Source organism: Porites lutea, chromosome 5 (assembly GCF_958299795.1).
Source record: "Porites lutea chromosome 5, jaPorLute2.1, whole genome shotgun sequence".
Taxonomy (NCBI): Eukaryota; Metazoa; Cnidaria; class Anthozoa; order Scleractinia; family Poritidae; genus Porites; species Porites lutea.
The window spans coordinates 37,772,505-37,790,577 of NC_133205.1; the positions used below are offsets into that span (position 1 = coordinate 37,772,505).

General features: G+C 37.8%; 1 protein-coding gene across 1 annotated transcript in view; it reads left to right on the plus strand.

Moving 5' to 3' along the window:
- Nucleotides 1-18,073, plus strand: part of LOC140938341 (uncharacterized) — a 57,749-nt gene that overhangs the window by 34,771 nt on the left and 4,905 nt on the right. Inside the window, exons 25-31 of the mRNA XM_073387829.1 lie at nt 671-793; nt 2,248-2,350; nt 5,622-5,722; nt 6,340-6,437; nt 8,439-8,547; nt 9,057-9,190; nt 16,566-16,667. Of these exons, the coding sequence (XP_073243930.1) occupies nt 671-793; nt 2,248-2,350; nt 5,622-5,722; nt 6,340-6,437; nt 8,439-8,547; nt 9,057-9,190; nt 16,566-16,667 (770 nt within the window). The remainder of the gene's footprint in view (nt 1-670; nt 794-2,247; nt 2,351-5,621; nt 5,723-6,339; nt 6,438-8,438; nt 8,548-9,056; nt 9,191-16,565; nt 16,668-18,073) is intronic.

Genomic DNA, 18,073 nt, shown 5'->3' on the forward strand with positions numbered 1-18,073 from the left:
TTACAACTTAAAGTAAGTCCCCAAGTCTATAAATTTTAATTCAGGCTACGGCAGGCTTTGTACAAACACCGTTGAAAATCACACTCAGAATACCCCCTGGCCTCCCCAAAATCCTAGGGAGAACACTGGTTTTAACACTGTTTACCTGCTTTTACATGAAGAGGGTCGCTAGTGCTCGAAGCCGTATACTGAATATAAGTTTAGCACAAATGCAACGGGAAACTGAAGTCTTGCTAAATGTAACCCTCGTGACAAAGCAAAAGGTCGGCCCTTGTAGAAGGGGTACCCTGGAGAGCGGATAGTATAACTCTCCTCGTCCAGATTTAGTCCAATCTTTGTTGTTGATGTTATTATTATTATTATTATTATTATTATTATTATTATTATTATTATTATTATTATTATTATTATTATTATTATTATTATTATTATCATTATTATTATTATTATCGTCATCATCATCATTATTGGAACCCCTTTAGTTGAGATAATAATACCTTGTTGAACGACGCATTTTTTCTGACGAAATACCTTTCGAAAAATGATGAAAATAGCGTTTTAGGGCTTTTAGATTTTAAAATTTTCCTGATTGGAGGAGGGTCAGGGTGCGTATACCCCAACGGCTTTGATTTTCATAACCGAACGTATTTCTGTTTGATTTCTTTCTCAGTCTTCGTACGACGAGTTGAAAGCCTTTCCCACAACAGCGGTGTTGGATGAAAAGCAAGCAAATCATATGATGAATTTCAAATCAAGACGAGACGAAAAGACATACACGCTGGACGAACTTATGGTATGTTAAACTTGTTTTTGACAATTTAGGGAAAATGTCTTGACGAAAGGCAGCTGTTATACGCAAGCTATTCACATTGCAGTGAAACTAGTGCTACTCTTCAAGATTAGTTATGGTTTTTCCAGCATAACGGCTTCGTCAACCTAAAATGTTAGCCCTTTTTGCCTTTCTTCACAATCAATATTTGACAAACAAGCACTCGAGAGCAGCTTCTTAGGCTAGAAGGACCGATGTTGAGATAAGATTAGCTTTGTTTCAGAGTTATAGTGTTGCGGCTTTGTTTGTGTGAGATTGATTATGTGAGATGAAAAAGTCAGGGTAACTTCTAAAAGTGGAATGAACTGGAACTGCCCCTAAATTTATCAATAGGAATGAAATTTTGTCGACAAAAAAACTGCCTTTAGGTACGTACCATGGAGTGTATTGATCTGAAACGACTCAGTGAAACGTCTTGGGTGCTCCTAATTTTAGTTTGCCAAGAAATTGTTTGCTTGGGTGGTCTTCTAGTATTTATTGTCAAAATTGATTACTTTTAATTTATCGACGAGGCCATTTTAAACAATGGCAATTTTCAAGTTTTAGAAATTAAAAATCTGAGTTTTCGCAACTGTACTGTCAAGATCAACGAGTCATTGTTCAGGATTAATTTTAAATTTTCGGAAGCTTTTTTATTACGGAGAAATGAAAAGCGTATAATTTTCTCTCATTCGGATACTAATAAACTGAATCGCTTTTAAGTTGAGCGACAATTAATGAGGAAAAACAGGAACCATACGATAACCAGCGTCTAAAGTGCAGAACTGAAATAGGTCATAGCAATTTGTACCCAAACAGCTTTATATTATGAAATAGCCTGACACTTTAGTTATATAACAGACCAATAACAGCTAGAGGTTACTACTAATTACTCCCAGAACGCAATAAACTGTTTCTGAAAACCCTCTTAGATATCAATTATTCTTTACATTTGAATTCATTGTGAACAAAGAGCAAATTTTAGAAAACAGAATATTTTACAAATAAGATGAATTGATTCAAAGTGGTCTAACTTCTGTATCTGCAATCTCTAGGCTACCAAACAAGATAATTTGACCGTGTCCTCAAAACCCCTCTCTTCTGAACCCACTAAGTCAAAAGACGAATTTGTACATAGACCGCTTTGAAAATGGTCTAAAATATCTTAGATTTGAGTATTCCATTTTTTCTCCATAATCTGACAAAACAGCTGCTCCTTTTTCAGGTGCTTTTTTCCAGGCGACCAAGTAATTGTCTAACCAATTCACATCCTTTGGCGAATTTTGGTACCGCCTTTAAAGGATTATGTTAAGAATGAGCATATGGTACATTTAAAGGAATCTTCAGCTGTAAATTTTGCTTTTCAATGTGGCCAAAAGAAGAAAGACACAGCTATCCTTTCGTCCAGCATTTAATTTTGGCCTTGTTTCTTTACGTAGCGTTCCCGCGTGAGTTCGTTTACTGTGGAGATTCCCAATCAGGAAAAACTTGACAAACCGGATCAACACGAAATACTGGAATGCGCGCTAGCAACCAGTCAAGGTAGGGGCATGTCTGCTTTTTCTTTAGATAATCGATATAGTTTTTTCAGGTAAATAGACCTTTGTTACGCGGCGGTCATTTTGTCTCAGTAGATTTTAAAAGCTTTGTTTATGCTCGAGGCTAGCCTTGCATAAACAAAGCTTTTAATGGCTCCCCCGTGACAAAGGTCTATTGTAATTTAAAACAAACATAAGAGAGGATTCTGGGCAAAAATAAAACACAGAAGCTAAACTACTTCTAAGCTGACCTTTGAGCTTTTGCTTTTGTCAGTCAACGGCAGAGTAAAAGTGACTCTTATAGCGCAGTTGAAGCTCTTGTATTAAAATCAGTGACAGTTTACGATTCACTTTGACTGTGAACAAGACTTCTGCAGTAAAGGTTTTCGAAACGGTGTCAACAACAGTCCTATTCAGCATTACAATCAGCCGGACGAATATGCCAAAACTATTTAATTGGGCTGTTTTACTTACCGTGAGTAGGAAAACGTCCTTGTTCTGATGCGACTTTTCTTTCCGTTTTCTTGATGAAGACTATCTATAAAGCAGTGGAAAACAGCGTATGAGTTTACCTTTAAAGGTTGCTTCAAGTTTATAGATTTAATCTTCCATAAACGCTTTTTGTTTGTAACCAAGGAGTTGTCTTAACTGTGCCGGGAATGCAAGCAGCCTGGCGTTTTTTTTTTTTCTAGTGCTCTGCGTTATTCAAGACCAAACAATAGCGACAACAAACACTTAACAAGCTTGTGTAAATGATCGTGGTGTGGCTTTCAATTCACCTTCTTTGTACACAGTGCCCATTCTAGAAGTTCTCTACAATGAGACATCTGTCCCACTGTTTGAGAAGATTGGGGACGTTTTCTGAATATATATCGTTATCTCAAAATTCAGGAAAATTAGAGAAATGTTTGTGTTTAATAATTGACATAAAAAAGACTGAGGATTTTTCTCTCTTCGGCGAGCGTCCTCGCCTCGGGTTTTTGCATGGATTCTTAGCTTTATATTCGGATTCATCAATGTTTTTGTCATAATCAAGCTCTACCTGGGGTAAAGGTGCTTTCATCGCTTTGAACAACGAATCGGACTGTCTAAAATCAGAAGGGAGGACTCTGTAAACCGCCTATAAAATCCGCTTGAAAGATACATGCGCCAAATTACAGTAACCTCGCACCTTTTTAAAACTGGCTCAAATTTCAGTGGACCCCTATATGTTGCAGCTCTTTTGTTTTTAGGCTAGTTTCCGTTGTTAACTTTATTCGTTTGTTGTTTTCCCAACCAATTCCGTATAGGCCTTGTTACAGCTGCGAGGTGCCTCCCGAATTAGCGAGAGATTGGGAGGATGATTCTGAATAATTTTTTGTCATCAAGCAATGAAAGTGTACCATCTTTTTGGTTTCCAGGTGGACTGAAGCTGATATTCAGGGAATATGACTTTACCTTTTAAAGAACTCCTGGTTGTAGGTTCTTGTTGATAGTTTTAGACCCTGTCAACATGCATCCGGATATTTTACAGCAAAAAGACGGTTTCAAAAATCTCCACTCTGGAGATCGTTTTGAAAAGATGCATTTTAAGTTACCGTTTGGGTCTGTTTTCACCGGATACCTGCGGACAGTAGGCCTAGCCAGAGAAAAAGATCTCTGTTTTCAAACAAAAAGGGACACTTTAGGACGAGTTACGAAAATAGCGAAAATTATAGCCCTCGTAGGAAACATCTGTCGAAAATAAATTAACCTCATTGTGTTTTCTTCGATGGTGGTTATCAAGGCAATAAAGGCAAATAATAGAATGATTAACCGCGGTCATCTGTCATGATATGGACCGGCTTCAATGCATTTTTTTCCCAGTTAATATGAATTTAGTTGCTTTGTGTAAGCTAGCAGGCCCCTCATAGCAATATTTTTCTTTACGTCTATTCTTGGAGCTCATTCGCCATGGTGATAGGAATTTATGGCCTTAAAAATTTTGCTCTTTTTTCGGTGAAATTTAAGGTGGCTCGATTGGATTTTTTTAGGGCCAATACCTACCAATTTTGAGCATTAACCACCTAGCCATTAACAAAGATATGGAAAAATGATTACCATAGCTTTGTCAGACACAGATGAAAATAGAAATTTCTATCTATCAATATAACCATGAACATTTCATACAAGAATATCTCGAAAACGCTCACATAGATGTCGCTCAAAGTTCACAAACATTGGAGCAGGTATTGGAGGAACAAGCAGTCCCTTAACGGGTGGTGGTAAAAATCTCTCAGTCCTGAGAACTAACGGCGGCAAGTAAAATAGGTAATGATGTCATTTTGTTGCTATGACGACTCTGATGTCAGCATAACACTGATCACAAAAAATTTTCATCTTTGTCTGATAAAGCTGTGGTAATCGTTTTTCCATATCTTTGGTAATGGCGACGTAGTTAATGCTCAAACCTGGGAGTTATTGGCCCTGGAAAATCCAATCAGGAGCCAAGATCGTCATCCGGAACAACCGTTTTCGGTTTGTTGCGTCGGTCGAAGATTTTTGGCACTCTTCTCTTAACTTAGTCTCTGTTAGGAGAGAATGGAATTTATCTATCCCAATCAGAATGAAGTGTCAACGCGAATCGTTTTAAGTGTCGCACTGAACCTCAAAGGCGGATCTTATTGATTTCAATCGAAAACATCTTAGCTATTTGTCTTTGAGAAATCATGTTCTGATGTAAATAATCTTGAGTCAGCAAGTACTTTTTATGATTCATCCTGGTTTACTTGTTTCCTGCGCTTTGAACCTTATTCTTATTAAACCCCCTCTATGATATTACAGAAATTTTATTTTTATGTTCGGAAATGATGATTTTAGCCACTCTCCTGCGTTAAAAACGCCCGTTTTCTCTATTAATATGCCGCTTTCGTGGTACATTCGTGCTTGAATGGTACGCCACAATGGCTGACAATTTCTCCCGATGACTTAACTGTATCCTTTCCCGCTCTACACACCAGCACCCCTGCATGTTTTCCCGCCCTAGGCACTGTTTACATAATTTTCCCGCGCTTCGCACTCGTTAGATGTGTTCCAGTACTTGATATTGCTTTCATGACGTCCCGTGCTTCCAGCTGTTGCATTGTTGCTGCATTTTTCATTATTGAAGCTATTTTTGTTCTCTGCCGTCCTTTTAAACACTATTATCTTACATTACTACTAGTGGTAGTTCTTTACTGGCTGTAGAAATTTGCTTGACATCTTTAGTGGTAAATAAAATACTATCTGAACTAATTTCCTTTGCCTGTTTCTTTCAGACCTGTCAAGCCCGGTGTGTTTGTTCTGTGGTAGTAGATACACCACTAAAGTTTATCAACTTGACATCAATAAGAAGGAAATGAAGACACTTGACGTGGATGTAAGAGCCCATTAGATTCCCTTTTAAAAAGTACTAAAAACGACTGGCAAGGGCCCGCGACAGCGCTTAAGCTAAGAAACTTAGCAGAATACTTGGAGACACAATTTCGGGCTCGGGCATGCTTACATCTACATTCGTAGAAAAGCCAAGAAATGTTTAACTGAACAAGGCTTAAAACCTCCATACAAGCTGGAAGAATGCGTAACATTTCGCGCTGATAATAACCCTCCCTTGAAACTATGTTGGCGTGATTAGCACCTTCTACAGAAAAAAGAGATTTTAACACGAGTGTGCACAAACACTAGTTCAACTATTGGAACGTAATCTTGGAGGTTTTCTCTGAAAATTGCGTTGCAGGCTTATGTCAGCATTTGTTAATAGGGTAGTAACGCCTCTAGAAACTACGGCCTATTGGTGAGAGGACTCATGCTGACGTGTAATCTGGATGCCTGACTCACTCGAACCTCCGCCATCTTTTACATTTTTAAACGCTTACTTAAGCAGGCTTTTATCATGCGTTACTTCGCTTCTCTACTGACTTAACAGGCAAGATTGTTTCCTTCCCACGGACATTAATTTCCACAAATCGTTTGACCATGGTTTTGTTTTATCGACAGCTGAAGTCACGTGTTTTGTGCGCCGACATCCTAGACGATGGCACTATCTTAGTAGGAACTGTAGCGTGGTACATCCACGCGTTCCTTCTTGAACTCAGGTGACCTTACGCCGGTTTCTATTTTTTCATTTTTTGGACTAAGGAAAGGCAAGAAGCTGGACTTACACCTTTGTACCCTTCCAAGATGGCGACTCCAACAAACAACAGAGGAAGCTCTTTTTTGTTAATTCGTTTGTTCGTTTTTCTGACGGAATACAGATTTGTACCCCTGCGAGGGAAGTTTATAAAAAGCTTACCGAGAAATGGTACAGGTATTTGGCTCACATAATGTGTAAAAACAAAATGTCGTGAAGACCAAAGGTTGTGCGATTATCCAACCAAGTAAAAGAACTTTTAGGATGCAGCACAAATCAGCTAGATGATTACTTGTACCAGGGAACACCGCGGCAAAACGTCTACGCATGCGCCAGGTTGAACATTTCCGGTCTCTTTTTCAGTCACACTTTCCAGTTCTTTCCAGTCAGATCAAAGTCTCCCGCGCGCGTTCGGATTCATTCTGTGTACAGCTTGTGGTTCAGTTCTTCTGCTTCATGCTGCTCGTGTTTTGACTATTTCAGTAGTTATTGAAATTGCTTTTATGGATAACCAGGCACAGATCACTGAAACAATTAGTCGATTAGATTCAGAAAAGGTAAGTTGATAATAACTCAGTGTGTAATTTTGGCTAGAGCGTCAGGTAAACTGATTTTCATTCACGAAAACAAAGTTTTAGACTGTTATTTTTCACTTAACCTGGCTGAAACTGAGACATAAAAAGTTATCATTGCAAGCTTGCGTATTTTAGTTCTAATTTTCAGTTCTTCAATTTCTCAGTCTACATGTCTTAAAGCCGATTCGAGCTTTATCTGGGAAACCACAACACATAATCGCTTTTTTATTTTTTTTTTTCACCAGTGAGTTTTACCTTGTTTTGAAACGAAACTCCTCTGAGTTAATTGCCATGAAACATAAGCTTAATTATACTGTTGAGGTTGGCAGCAAGTTGACAACTCTATTTATTTTTTTCATTCTCAGAATCAGAGAGCGAAAGATGGTTCGATGGCTTTTAGAAGTCGAACCTTTTATGCCATGTATTTAGCAGTTGGAAGTTTCGTGTTTGCATGAGACGCAGCGGAGCCGCACAGTCTGAAATTATTGAAGTCTTCAACCAAAGAACATGTAAAAGAATTAAATAGGCATTTTCTTGAATGAAAGTCATTTATAGGCATGTCTAGTTTCCCGGCACTGAAAACTCCGAGTGTTCGTGACTGCAGTCGTCAAAGTCGAAGTTGTTATTAAATCCCGCCCATCTTTTGTTTTGAGTTCTTGTTTTCTCTGATAATAAAAAAATTATTAAACAGACTAAAATTTTAATTCCTGGTTTTAGTGTTAATGATAATGATGACGTCTTTATTTTGGTTTCTTTCATAAGTATTGTTATTCTTTTCTTAGTTGTCGCCTTCTCCCAAATTAACTTATGCCAAACCAGAAGCATGCAAGAAAGCCAGTAAAAACAAAGTCGTCATGTCGAGCGCTCCCGACCTGCAAACTTCAAACATCATTTTCACCGTTGGTGCAAACAGATAACCATGTGGTGCAAAAGTTTGACACTAGAAAAATATATAAGCTTTCCAATGAAGTGATTTTTTTCGCCCCCTTTTTTGTCTGTTTCGCCCTTTTTGCTTTTAAACTTGGTGCGACGGCGATGTTATGCTTACGCAATTGGTTTATATACTAGACCGGAAATAAAAAGCTGACCGGATATCACATTTTGTGCTCATGCGCATTGCGTTTTGCCGCGGTGTTGTACCAGGGTGGTACGGTGCTGCATACTTGGTAACAATTGTCACAACCGTTGAAGGGCATTCCTCGGACCAACGTGTTTTCGTCTGGAAAAATTACCTCAGTTCGAAACGAATTTTTTTACCAACAGTTTCAAACAAGGAATGAAGGACTTAATAGGAGAAAGATCGATTCGACTGGTGAATAAGTCTAGGTAATCTTTTCTTGTCTGAGATAGGGCTTTTCTTTATGTTGATTTCCTCTTTTGTTTAAAAACAGTGCGGAAGTGTGGTGCGTGCAGCTAAATGAGTCTGTCGTGGACATCGTTCATATGCCGGAAGGAAAAGTGTTTGCTGCCTTAGCTGATGGGTCTGTTGCTGTTCTCCAGGTACTTTGTACTTTACCATCGCAATCAAGTTATCAGTTTTAAAATTGCTTTCTCTATTTCGGGCAGTTCGTTTGGTGTCGAAAACACCATGCTTCATTTGTATTCTACCATACGCCTTGCTCTGCAAGGTAGAATGTTCGCCCGGCCGGCTTGTTCCCTTAATATGTTCCTTTATGAGGTATCTGCATTAAGAAAATTTACCTATATCCTTATTTAGAATTTTGATTTTTATTAATGTTATTTAAAATTGCTCTGTGAGTTCAGTCTGTCACTCCGCCTTCCTTGACATGACTGTGTGTGAGGATACTGAAAAACGTTCCTGTTCTCAGACTCGCTGGACGTCACGTTTAGAGTTATTAATCAGCGTTCATAATCAATCGCTAAGGGAGTACATTTCCTTTCCCTCAACAAGATACTGAAATCACAGATAAAAATACATCAAACATTTAAATTTGATATTACAACTCCTTATCTACTACTAGGCCCCTCTAATATCATTTTCTTCCCAGAATGCCAGCAGACAAGAGGCACCGTCGGAAGGCTCTCATGTCCGTGTCGGTGGTGCTCCGGTCACGTGTATAACCCTTGTGAATGAGAACGTGTGGTGTGGCTGCGCCAATAATGTGGTTATTCTCGATGGAAAGTAAGTCCTTACAATGCTACATCAGTAAGTAGACGATACTAGAGACCTTTAGATTCTAAGACGAGTACGAGATTTTCCCAATACTAAGTATTGTGCGTGGTTGTGAACCCGCGTCATTTTGGCGGGAGAACGTGGTCTCCGTCGCCATTCCAGTACGGGCTGTAGCGAGAATGTCGTAGTGACGGAAACAAGTTATCAAGTGTTAAAAGTACTGTATTATCATTTTGCAGTCAGGAGACGGCTTATCCTCCTTCAATAAAAGTAATCTTGTTAGCTTTTCTGTTGAAAAACAGAATAAATATGAAACCTTCCGTGGTTTTGACTTTTTGAGAATACGCGAAAAAAAATTAAAGTTAATTCTCTTTCCTCGCAGTCATCCTCGTCCTCGAATCTTGAGGACGGTTCCTGAAAGGTCAATTAGCGTTAATCCGGGATTAAGATTTTATTCCGTTTTTGTATTTTACCTTCCTATGTACTGCTTGAAGCTTGGAGCAACATCTTGTATCGTCATTACTGTATCTCGGAGTAAATGCTCAACAGTATTTTTTTAGCTTGAGTTACATGTTTGTAGACAAGAAAACCTTGCTAAAAATTTGGCTTAATCCTGGGTTAAAGTTAACCATCTTTCGAGGAACCCGGCCAAGGTCTCTATTATATGGCCCTGCCGCCGAGTTACGGACCTTGTTTTTTTATATCTTAACAGTAAGCGCATTAAGTATTTATCTATTCTCGGCACGAAATTAAATGCCTTCACTTAAGCATTGTCCTGGAAACAGTGTGGTTTTTAGAATTTTTTTCTTCACAAGCAAACATATAACTATTTAGATACATAGAAAATGGATGTATTAAAACATGAGACAACCGCTGGCGGGAATGAAACCAATGACCTGTGTCAGTAAACTTGTTGCACGCTTTAGGCAAGTGAGCTACAATAGAGCCTTTTCACTCACGTGACCAGCATCTATGGAAATATATTGGAACAAACAAAAAGCAAACTGAGGTGATAAACATAAGGAAATATAAAACGTTCAACTCTTACAGGAGTCAGAGGAGTGGCCTTAGGGCCGTCGTTTCATTGTTTTGGGACACCAATATGGCCGACGTGACGTCATTCGAAAACTCTGTACAGGTTTTTGGGATATGTTTTCTTGCTTGTCAATACCTGTTCGATGGGTGCCAAAAGGCGGCCTCCTTTGCTAAAAAGGCGATGGTGAAAGCCAGGCTTTGTGATGTTCACAGCTGTAGCGGTACATTGATAAACAAAATTTTTTCGATCCAATTGCAAAATCGTTTTCTATGCTTTAATTGACTCAGAATTTTTAGTTGCGTGAGATGCTGTCCAAAGTGGCTGTTTTGTCTTTGAAAGTACAAAACATGATGCTTTTTTGGTGCAAAACATATTTTCCATAACCTTCTTCCATTCTTAGTTACAAAATGATTTCAATTTGTAAATGGCAGGGTTTACCGTGGGACACAAAAGAAGATTTGAAAGGAATAAATACTGACAGGTGTTTTCAACCTGTTAATTAAGTCAATTTTAGTTTTCACTGGCAGGTTTTAGGGATCTTTTCACCCAGTTTTTTTTTTTTTTCAGATTTTGTTGTTGAATATGTAATAATTCTACATAATTCTGTTTTTGTTCCTTAGTTACTATCCACAACAATCAAAAACGTTACAAAAACAAGCGATAACAGCTGACAATAATGTAAATACAATGTTAGAATTTTGTTACACAACATCAAGGCAAACGGCACGTTAACAGACGCTGTTTCCTTCCTTTTGATAATTGCAAAGTATATTGATATATTAGCTACTAGATACAAGTAGTGCGAGCGCGTGAATCAGCGTCATTAGGAACTTAACGATAGGACGACACGAAGGCAGCGAAAACGTCGCTTCAAAAATGAATTTGCGTTCTTTCGGTCTTTATCGCGATTAGTCCAACTCACTTACTTCGTCAAATGCAGGCGAACCCTCCCGGAGTTGAATTGCTAAGAACTATATTCAAGTTTAGAAAGAGGATAAAATTTCGTCGTGGTCTGTTCACGTCCTCCAGAAAAAGTAAAATTAGGCAATTTTTCGTCGTACTCGTGCAAAAAACGGCAAAGAAATGTACAAAAAAGTGAGATGCACGTGCAAAGTTGTTGTTTTGCCTACTAAATCTATTGTTGTTTTGGACGTTCTCGTTGCCGTCGCGTCGTCGGATCGTAAAGTTCCCATTTTGGCGGGAAAACGCGATAGCCGTCGTCACTCTACTACAGTGTAACAAGAATGTCGTGGTGATCTTAAGCCTGGGATCTTAAGGTGTCTACTGACAGATTTGGGCTGTACGTGACATGCTAGGGTTACGTAGTTCGAGTTCTATTAAGACCATTTTATTCAGGCAGAGTTCCTGTAGAGAATAGATAAAAATTTAAGAGAAGATTGTTGTTGAGGGTATCAAAATTTCACGCTCTTTATTCCTGTGTCGTGCTACTAAATGCCACTAGATGTACTGATGTCAAAAAATGCGTAATAAGGTCAAGTATTTTTCGCAAGGTTACAGGGAAAAGGACGATGACAGTTCATCAAATTTGATTTGTGACGCCGGGTTGATGCTTGAAAGTTACAAAAAAGTGATCGTGCTTAGTTTTCACTTTGATAAATTCGATTGATATATCTCTTATAGAATTCCCAGTATCAGGAAAGGTGACTAAGAAAGCTTAGTGTTAACTTCAACCTATTTTTAACCCCGAACAAAGAGGAATTCGCCACGACATAGCCCCTCTTGAAGTATTTTCTCTTGTCAGATAAGTGATGAATAGATCAAGCTTATATGTATAATGTCTCTTTCCCTTAATACACAGATTAGAACCCACATACCTGCTCGGAAACGATGTTCTCTTTCTACCTGAATGCACCATCTAACCATACATTGTCAGTATAAAACGCGTGTGTGCTTTAAAGTATTTACATACCTCCCTTTAATTATGAATTATTACCAATTTATGCAAAATAACTGATCTTAGTAACAGATTAAAATGTTTGTTTCCCAAATACAAAAACACACTAATCAAGCGGTTTTTTTTATGGGAAGAAAGGAAATCCGATGTTTTCATAGGTTCACACGAAGAAATACTTTGTAGATATACAAAAAAGACTTAAAGGGTGTCTTCTTCTGTTCTTCTAATGTGTATTGTATTAAGCTCAGTTGCTGTCGTAATGTAGTCTGTTTTTACTGTGAATTTTTGAATACTGTCTGTCTTCCGAAAAATTCAGCTGATTACGAAAATCTGTTGTGTTTCCATACTGTGAATACGGAACTTTCGTCATGCTTCTTTTTTTTAAATTTAACTCAATTAGTGCGAATAAAACTGACTTAATTGAATTACACATATTTTGGAAAACAAAGTTTTGGGATGCATTAGTATTTGCTCGCCTACTCGGTGAATTAATGGATCTTGTTTTTTAATGGATTACTGTCGGATTTTGTTTACAAATAATGTGGCAGCCTGAAGCTTTTGAATCTCCTCCGAGTGAAAGCAAAACCGCCCACACTTTACCACAGTTACATGTTATGGAATTGATAATGTAACCTTTTCAGTACCTCGAGCGATAAAAACGGTATTGAAGAAAAACATGACAAATTTCTTTTTGTAAAAACTAAATGACACCTTGCGAGAGAACTGCTCCAAAAGGTTAATATGGATGAGTCACACCATAAAGTTTTTCTTAAAGACACAAAAGTAAGAACTATATTTGACATAAAGGAGAACAAAAAGGAGACTGTCATTTGTTTTATTAAGGCGGCGGTTTTGTCTGCTTCCTATGTTTCTATTTGAAGGATACGTTAGTAATGATTTTTCCTTCATATAACGATTTTAGGTTATAAACGCCAAAGTAGTTGAGGCACCCTACACAGCGTCTTAAAAAGCACCACATGAAAAAACCCTAGGATAGCCATCCTTTTTTGTCGTGATTTTCTCGAGTAGACATAATAATTCTTGCACAAGATGGAATGACCAGCTCGTATTTATCATTCAAAGGTGGCGGTATATATTTTTGGTATTGCCGATTATGTGTACACTAAAATGATTTTAAAAACACTACACTTCGCTGCCACACAGCTAATTAATAATACTTTCTAAATCTCTGCTAAAGACACAGCCAAGAAAGTTAAGTGTTCAAAGTTTTAAGGCAATTGCAGGTGAAAAAAATTTGGTATCTGGTTGTGCGAGAAAAAGTGGGTACTCTGGAGTACACTTGTCAAACGCAGCCGAATGCGAGCGTTTCATAACTACCATTAGTCCCGCGAACAAGCGTGAATACTTCCACAACTTACGATAATGTGATGGTAGGTTTTCTATTTTGTGATATAAGTGCTCTATAAAATTAGCTCTTTCTCCCGAAAAATTACTAGTTTAGACACTTCTTACGGTCTCAGTAACTAATATCGATGACTATAAGGAAATTTCATGCGGTTTAATTAAAAACCTCCTTCACGAAAACTCCACTCAAATTTAATTTGAATTTGACCTTAAATAACCCGGAAGATACCTGATAATTGAACGGTTTTATTACGAAGGATGATTTAATCACTTTTTTTAAAAATGTATTTTAAGTCATTTATTTTATCTCAATGGGCGGTTCCTGGGCGGTATGCCAGAAGTTGTGGCTTGTATGAACTCAGTTGGCGGATGTGACCTTAGCTAGCTGTTATTTTTCTCTTTGTTCATTTAGCAAGAACGCTCAATTAGTTCCTGAAAGGTCATCCTCCTGGGACAAACGTCTTTCAGATGTTCTTTTATTATTGTTATTATTATCCGATGAAATTTCACTTCTTTTGAAATGGGAAAATGGCAACACCCGCAAGGGTGTGTAACAAATGTAAACATGTTTTCATTTTTTCGCCAAAAAAGTAGGGTTTGTTTCATCGATAAAGCTTCTCGCCTGAACAAAGTTATCTTTTAACGAATAGTACTGACAAGTCCAAGTTTTTAATCATAAACATATAGTTAAAGGGGCTATGTCAGCTGGAGAGCATGCGCTCTGAGATTATGCAAATTACTTTCAACTGTCAAAATTCTATTGTTTTTAACGCGTGACTTTCTCCATGTGCGCTCTGAGGTTATGCAAATTACTTTCAACTGTCAAAATTCTATTGTTTTTAACGCGCGACTTCCTCCATCTTCTCTGTCACGTCCAAGGCTCCGAATTTAGAGAGGTTAACAAGCGAAATGGGTTTAGATAAGGGATATTTCGATAGAATTCACGGAACGTTTTTTCTCTGGTTATGCTAGATCAAGAATAAAATTGTGACGACAATTTTACTTGTAGTTTTGAAGTAAAAACGCATGCCATTCATAAAATAGAGCGCAAACAAAAATTCAACAACAACATATTGTCTTATTCAACAAAATAAATCGAACAGGCTGATCGAAGTTGTATTTTACAAACGAACTACAAAAGACGCTAGACCAAAGATAAAGACCAAGACTGTTTCAAATCATTAACAATTAGACTTGTCTGTCGCTAGTGATTTTATAATTTAGATGCTGATAGAACAAGAGACATCAAGTCTTTGTTTTGATCTTAGGGAAACATACATTATCGCGCAAAATTGTTCGATCGTTCCGAATCACTGCGACGTCGAGAAAAACAGAACCAAGCATCATTGGTATACTACTCCTCTATAAGCAGTCCGTTGATAAAAAGGGAAAGTAAACTCTGCTATTTTCCAAAAATATGCTCGAACACAAACAGTTCAAAAACATGACATTTACAGGATCTAACTCGTACTAACGTGCCTCTCTAAGTCCGTTGAGAACAATCTGGACGAGCAAACGGTCGTGTTTATCTTTGCTGTGAATCCAGATAAATAGAAGAAGGAATCTAGCCGAATTTTATAATGTTTCCTTCGCCAGGAGTTTAGTTTCGTCACGAAACTCATGGCCTGATGCTCTTGTAATCGTTTACAAAAAACGGCCGCCGCCAACTCGATAGCCGCTTCATTATATATGTCCACATACTTTGAGCACAAGAAAAATCCAAGAGCCAGCAGCCTCTAAAATAACTCTATAGAAAGGTTCTGTGAACTATAGGGAATATTCCATCAAAGATTCCATCGCTCATTGTGGAGTAGCCGTCATTAACTCTGCCATTACAACGGCCGCTGATAAGAGGTCACAGTAAATCCACGCAAAAACATTCCACAGGCAAACAATTTCAAAATAACGCCAAAAAATTATTCTGTAATCACCATAGAACGATTCTTAATACAAAACTTCGCTATCTATCGAACGATGGCTGAGATTTAGACAGATAAAAACAGCCTTCCAAAATCTCCGACAGAACTTGAAAAAGTTGGGCCGTCTTTTTCAAGTTTGTTTTCATTGGCTCGCGCATGCGTGTGGGGTGACATAGCCCCTTTAAGTAACGAACTCTAAGTATGAAAATACCATCCTTAAATTGGCATTCTTTTCCCACTTTTTCCAAATGTTTATCAGTCGTTTGCCCTCGGTCAAGAAGGTCATGGGTTCAATTCTTGTCGGGGCGCATGCTCGTAGCAACTTGAAAGCTGTCTTTGAAATTTTCATTAATAATAGTTATTATTTTAAAAATGATAATAATAATAATAATAATAATAATGATAATATTGTTATTATTATTATTATTATTATTATTATTATTATTATTATTATTATTATGAATGCTCCACGTTCTTAGACGTGATGAATGACATTGGCATTGACAAAAAGCAGCAAAGTTATGTAATCAAGAAAATGATAAATATAGCCATTAGAGCAACATATTACATCTTTTGTTGCAGAAATAGGAACTGGGATAGCCCAGACTTAATGCAATTTTGATTTTTTTTTTTGGCTTTTGTTTTGTTTAATAAAATGATCTTTATTACAAAACCTCAATTAAAATCCTATTTACAATCAACCTGCTGTTACAAAAGATCTAATTAATTCATCAAAACACTATCTACAATTCCTTCATTAGAGAACAAAAACAATCCTATATATAATAAGTGAAGAAAGAAAAAACTATTCATTTACAAATTCTATTTGTTTTGTTTTGTTTTTGTTTTTGCTTTTGTTTTTTTGTTTTAGTGTTTTGGTTTTGTTTGTTTTTTTTTTCTTTTTAATAATCCAATCTCAAGCAGCATTTGTAAATTGCCTATACGTAGCGAGATTTACAATTGTACTTTCAAAAACACAAGTAAAGTTTCCATTATTATTATTAACAACAACACAAAGTATTGGTCATCCCAATAGTTTGCATTGTTGCATCGTTGGTCATTAGTTTTTCTGTTAAATCTATCATTTTCTTTTGTGCTTTCGTTTATATTTCTTTGTTAGTTTATAATTTCATCTTTTCTTTTCCTCAGTTTTCTTGTCGAGCTTGGTTCACTGGTTGTGTCCGACTCTCGCCGACACCAGGTCTCTAAGTTGACTCACGGTAAACATGGCGTCTGGTGCACTGTACGAGGGTAAGAACCCTTGCGTTATGGATTAACTTATTCATATTGTTTGAACACTCTTGATAATGCTAGCCTGTACACAGACGTTGCTTTATTTTTCTTTCGTTCTTTTGGAAAACATCGGCGTGCGCGAGAGCGAGGCGAGCACGCGAGCGCGGAGCGCGAGAAAGAAAAATAAATAACATCTATTTTCTTCTTCCCCTTCCCCAACCTCGTCCCCAGGGCTTTTCCCTCAGAAACATGGGTGGGGTGGGAAAAGATCCCACCCATTTTTTGAGGGAAAAGCCCTGGGAACGAGGTTGCCCCTTCCCCTACCCCTTTGCGCTGGCGGTCAATAAATCCCCCGCGGTTTATTTTTCATCACGCCCACTCGACGGGCTTTGAAGAGAAAATAGAGGGTCTGTGAACAGGCTAGATAATGCTGACGTTCTGGGGACGAAAAAAAAAACACTAGAGTCAAGCTTAAAGGCTGTCAAGCCTCATAATCAACCTCTTTTTATCAGTTTTTTGGTAACTCTAGTCTGACTGAAATGTCACTCGTCTCTTATTATGGTAACTCGGAATTCGTTTACCTCTAAACTTGATCCAATTTAAGCCGTTTTGCTCACCTTTTCGCACTATTTTCCTTGATTTACGTTTTTACATGTATTGTCTTAAACTCTGTAACGATCAGTCTGTTAAGAAGTGCCCCGTCAGTGCAGTACCTATTTCAATAAAGGTTGCTCTCGTGAAACACAGTGCATGATCCATGATCCATGGAAAATGAATTTGCTTCCTTTCAAACTCTATCGCGTCTATTTGGACCCGCTCAATTTGCATCACCCTTTTTTGTACATTTCTTTACCGTTAAAACAACGATTTTCTTTCTCTTTTTGTAAACTTAGATACAATTTTTTAGAGTTCAACTCCTGAAAAAAAATTACCAATATTTGACGGATTAAAAGAGACGAATAAGAGCGATCAAGTTTGAAACGGCGCGAGTTCGCTTTCTCGGTAACGTTGTCGCTACCGTTGCTATCGTCGTTGCTTTAGCTTGACACCAACGACAAAGAGAACGTTATAAAAACAATAGGTTTGACAAGCACCTGCATCACTCTTCTTCGTACCTTTCTTTGCCTTCACTGCTCAACTACGACTTGAAAATGCCTCATTTCACTTTTTACGGAGGACGTAAACAAGCGATGTCAATATTTTCTTCTCTTTCTGAACTTGGATATTGTTCTTTGGAATTTAACTCGTGGAGAATTCGCCTACATTTGACAAAGGTTGTGAGATAGAATAACCGCGATGAAGATTGAATGAACGCAAATTCTCTTTTTAAGCAAGATTTTCGCCGTCGTCACCGTCCTCGGGTCTTAAGGTCCCTGGTGGCAAGAGGTTGTATTATAACTGGTTTAAACAGGGGACCCATTTAT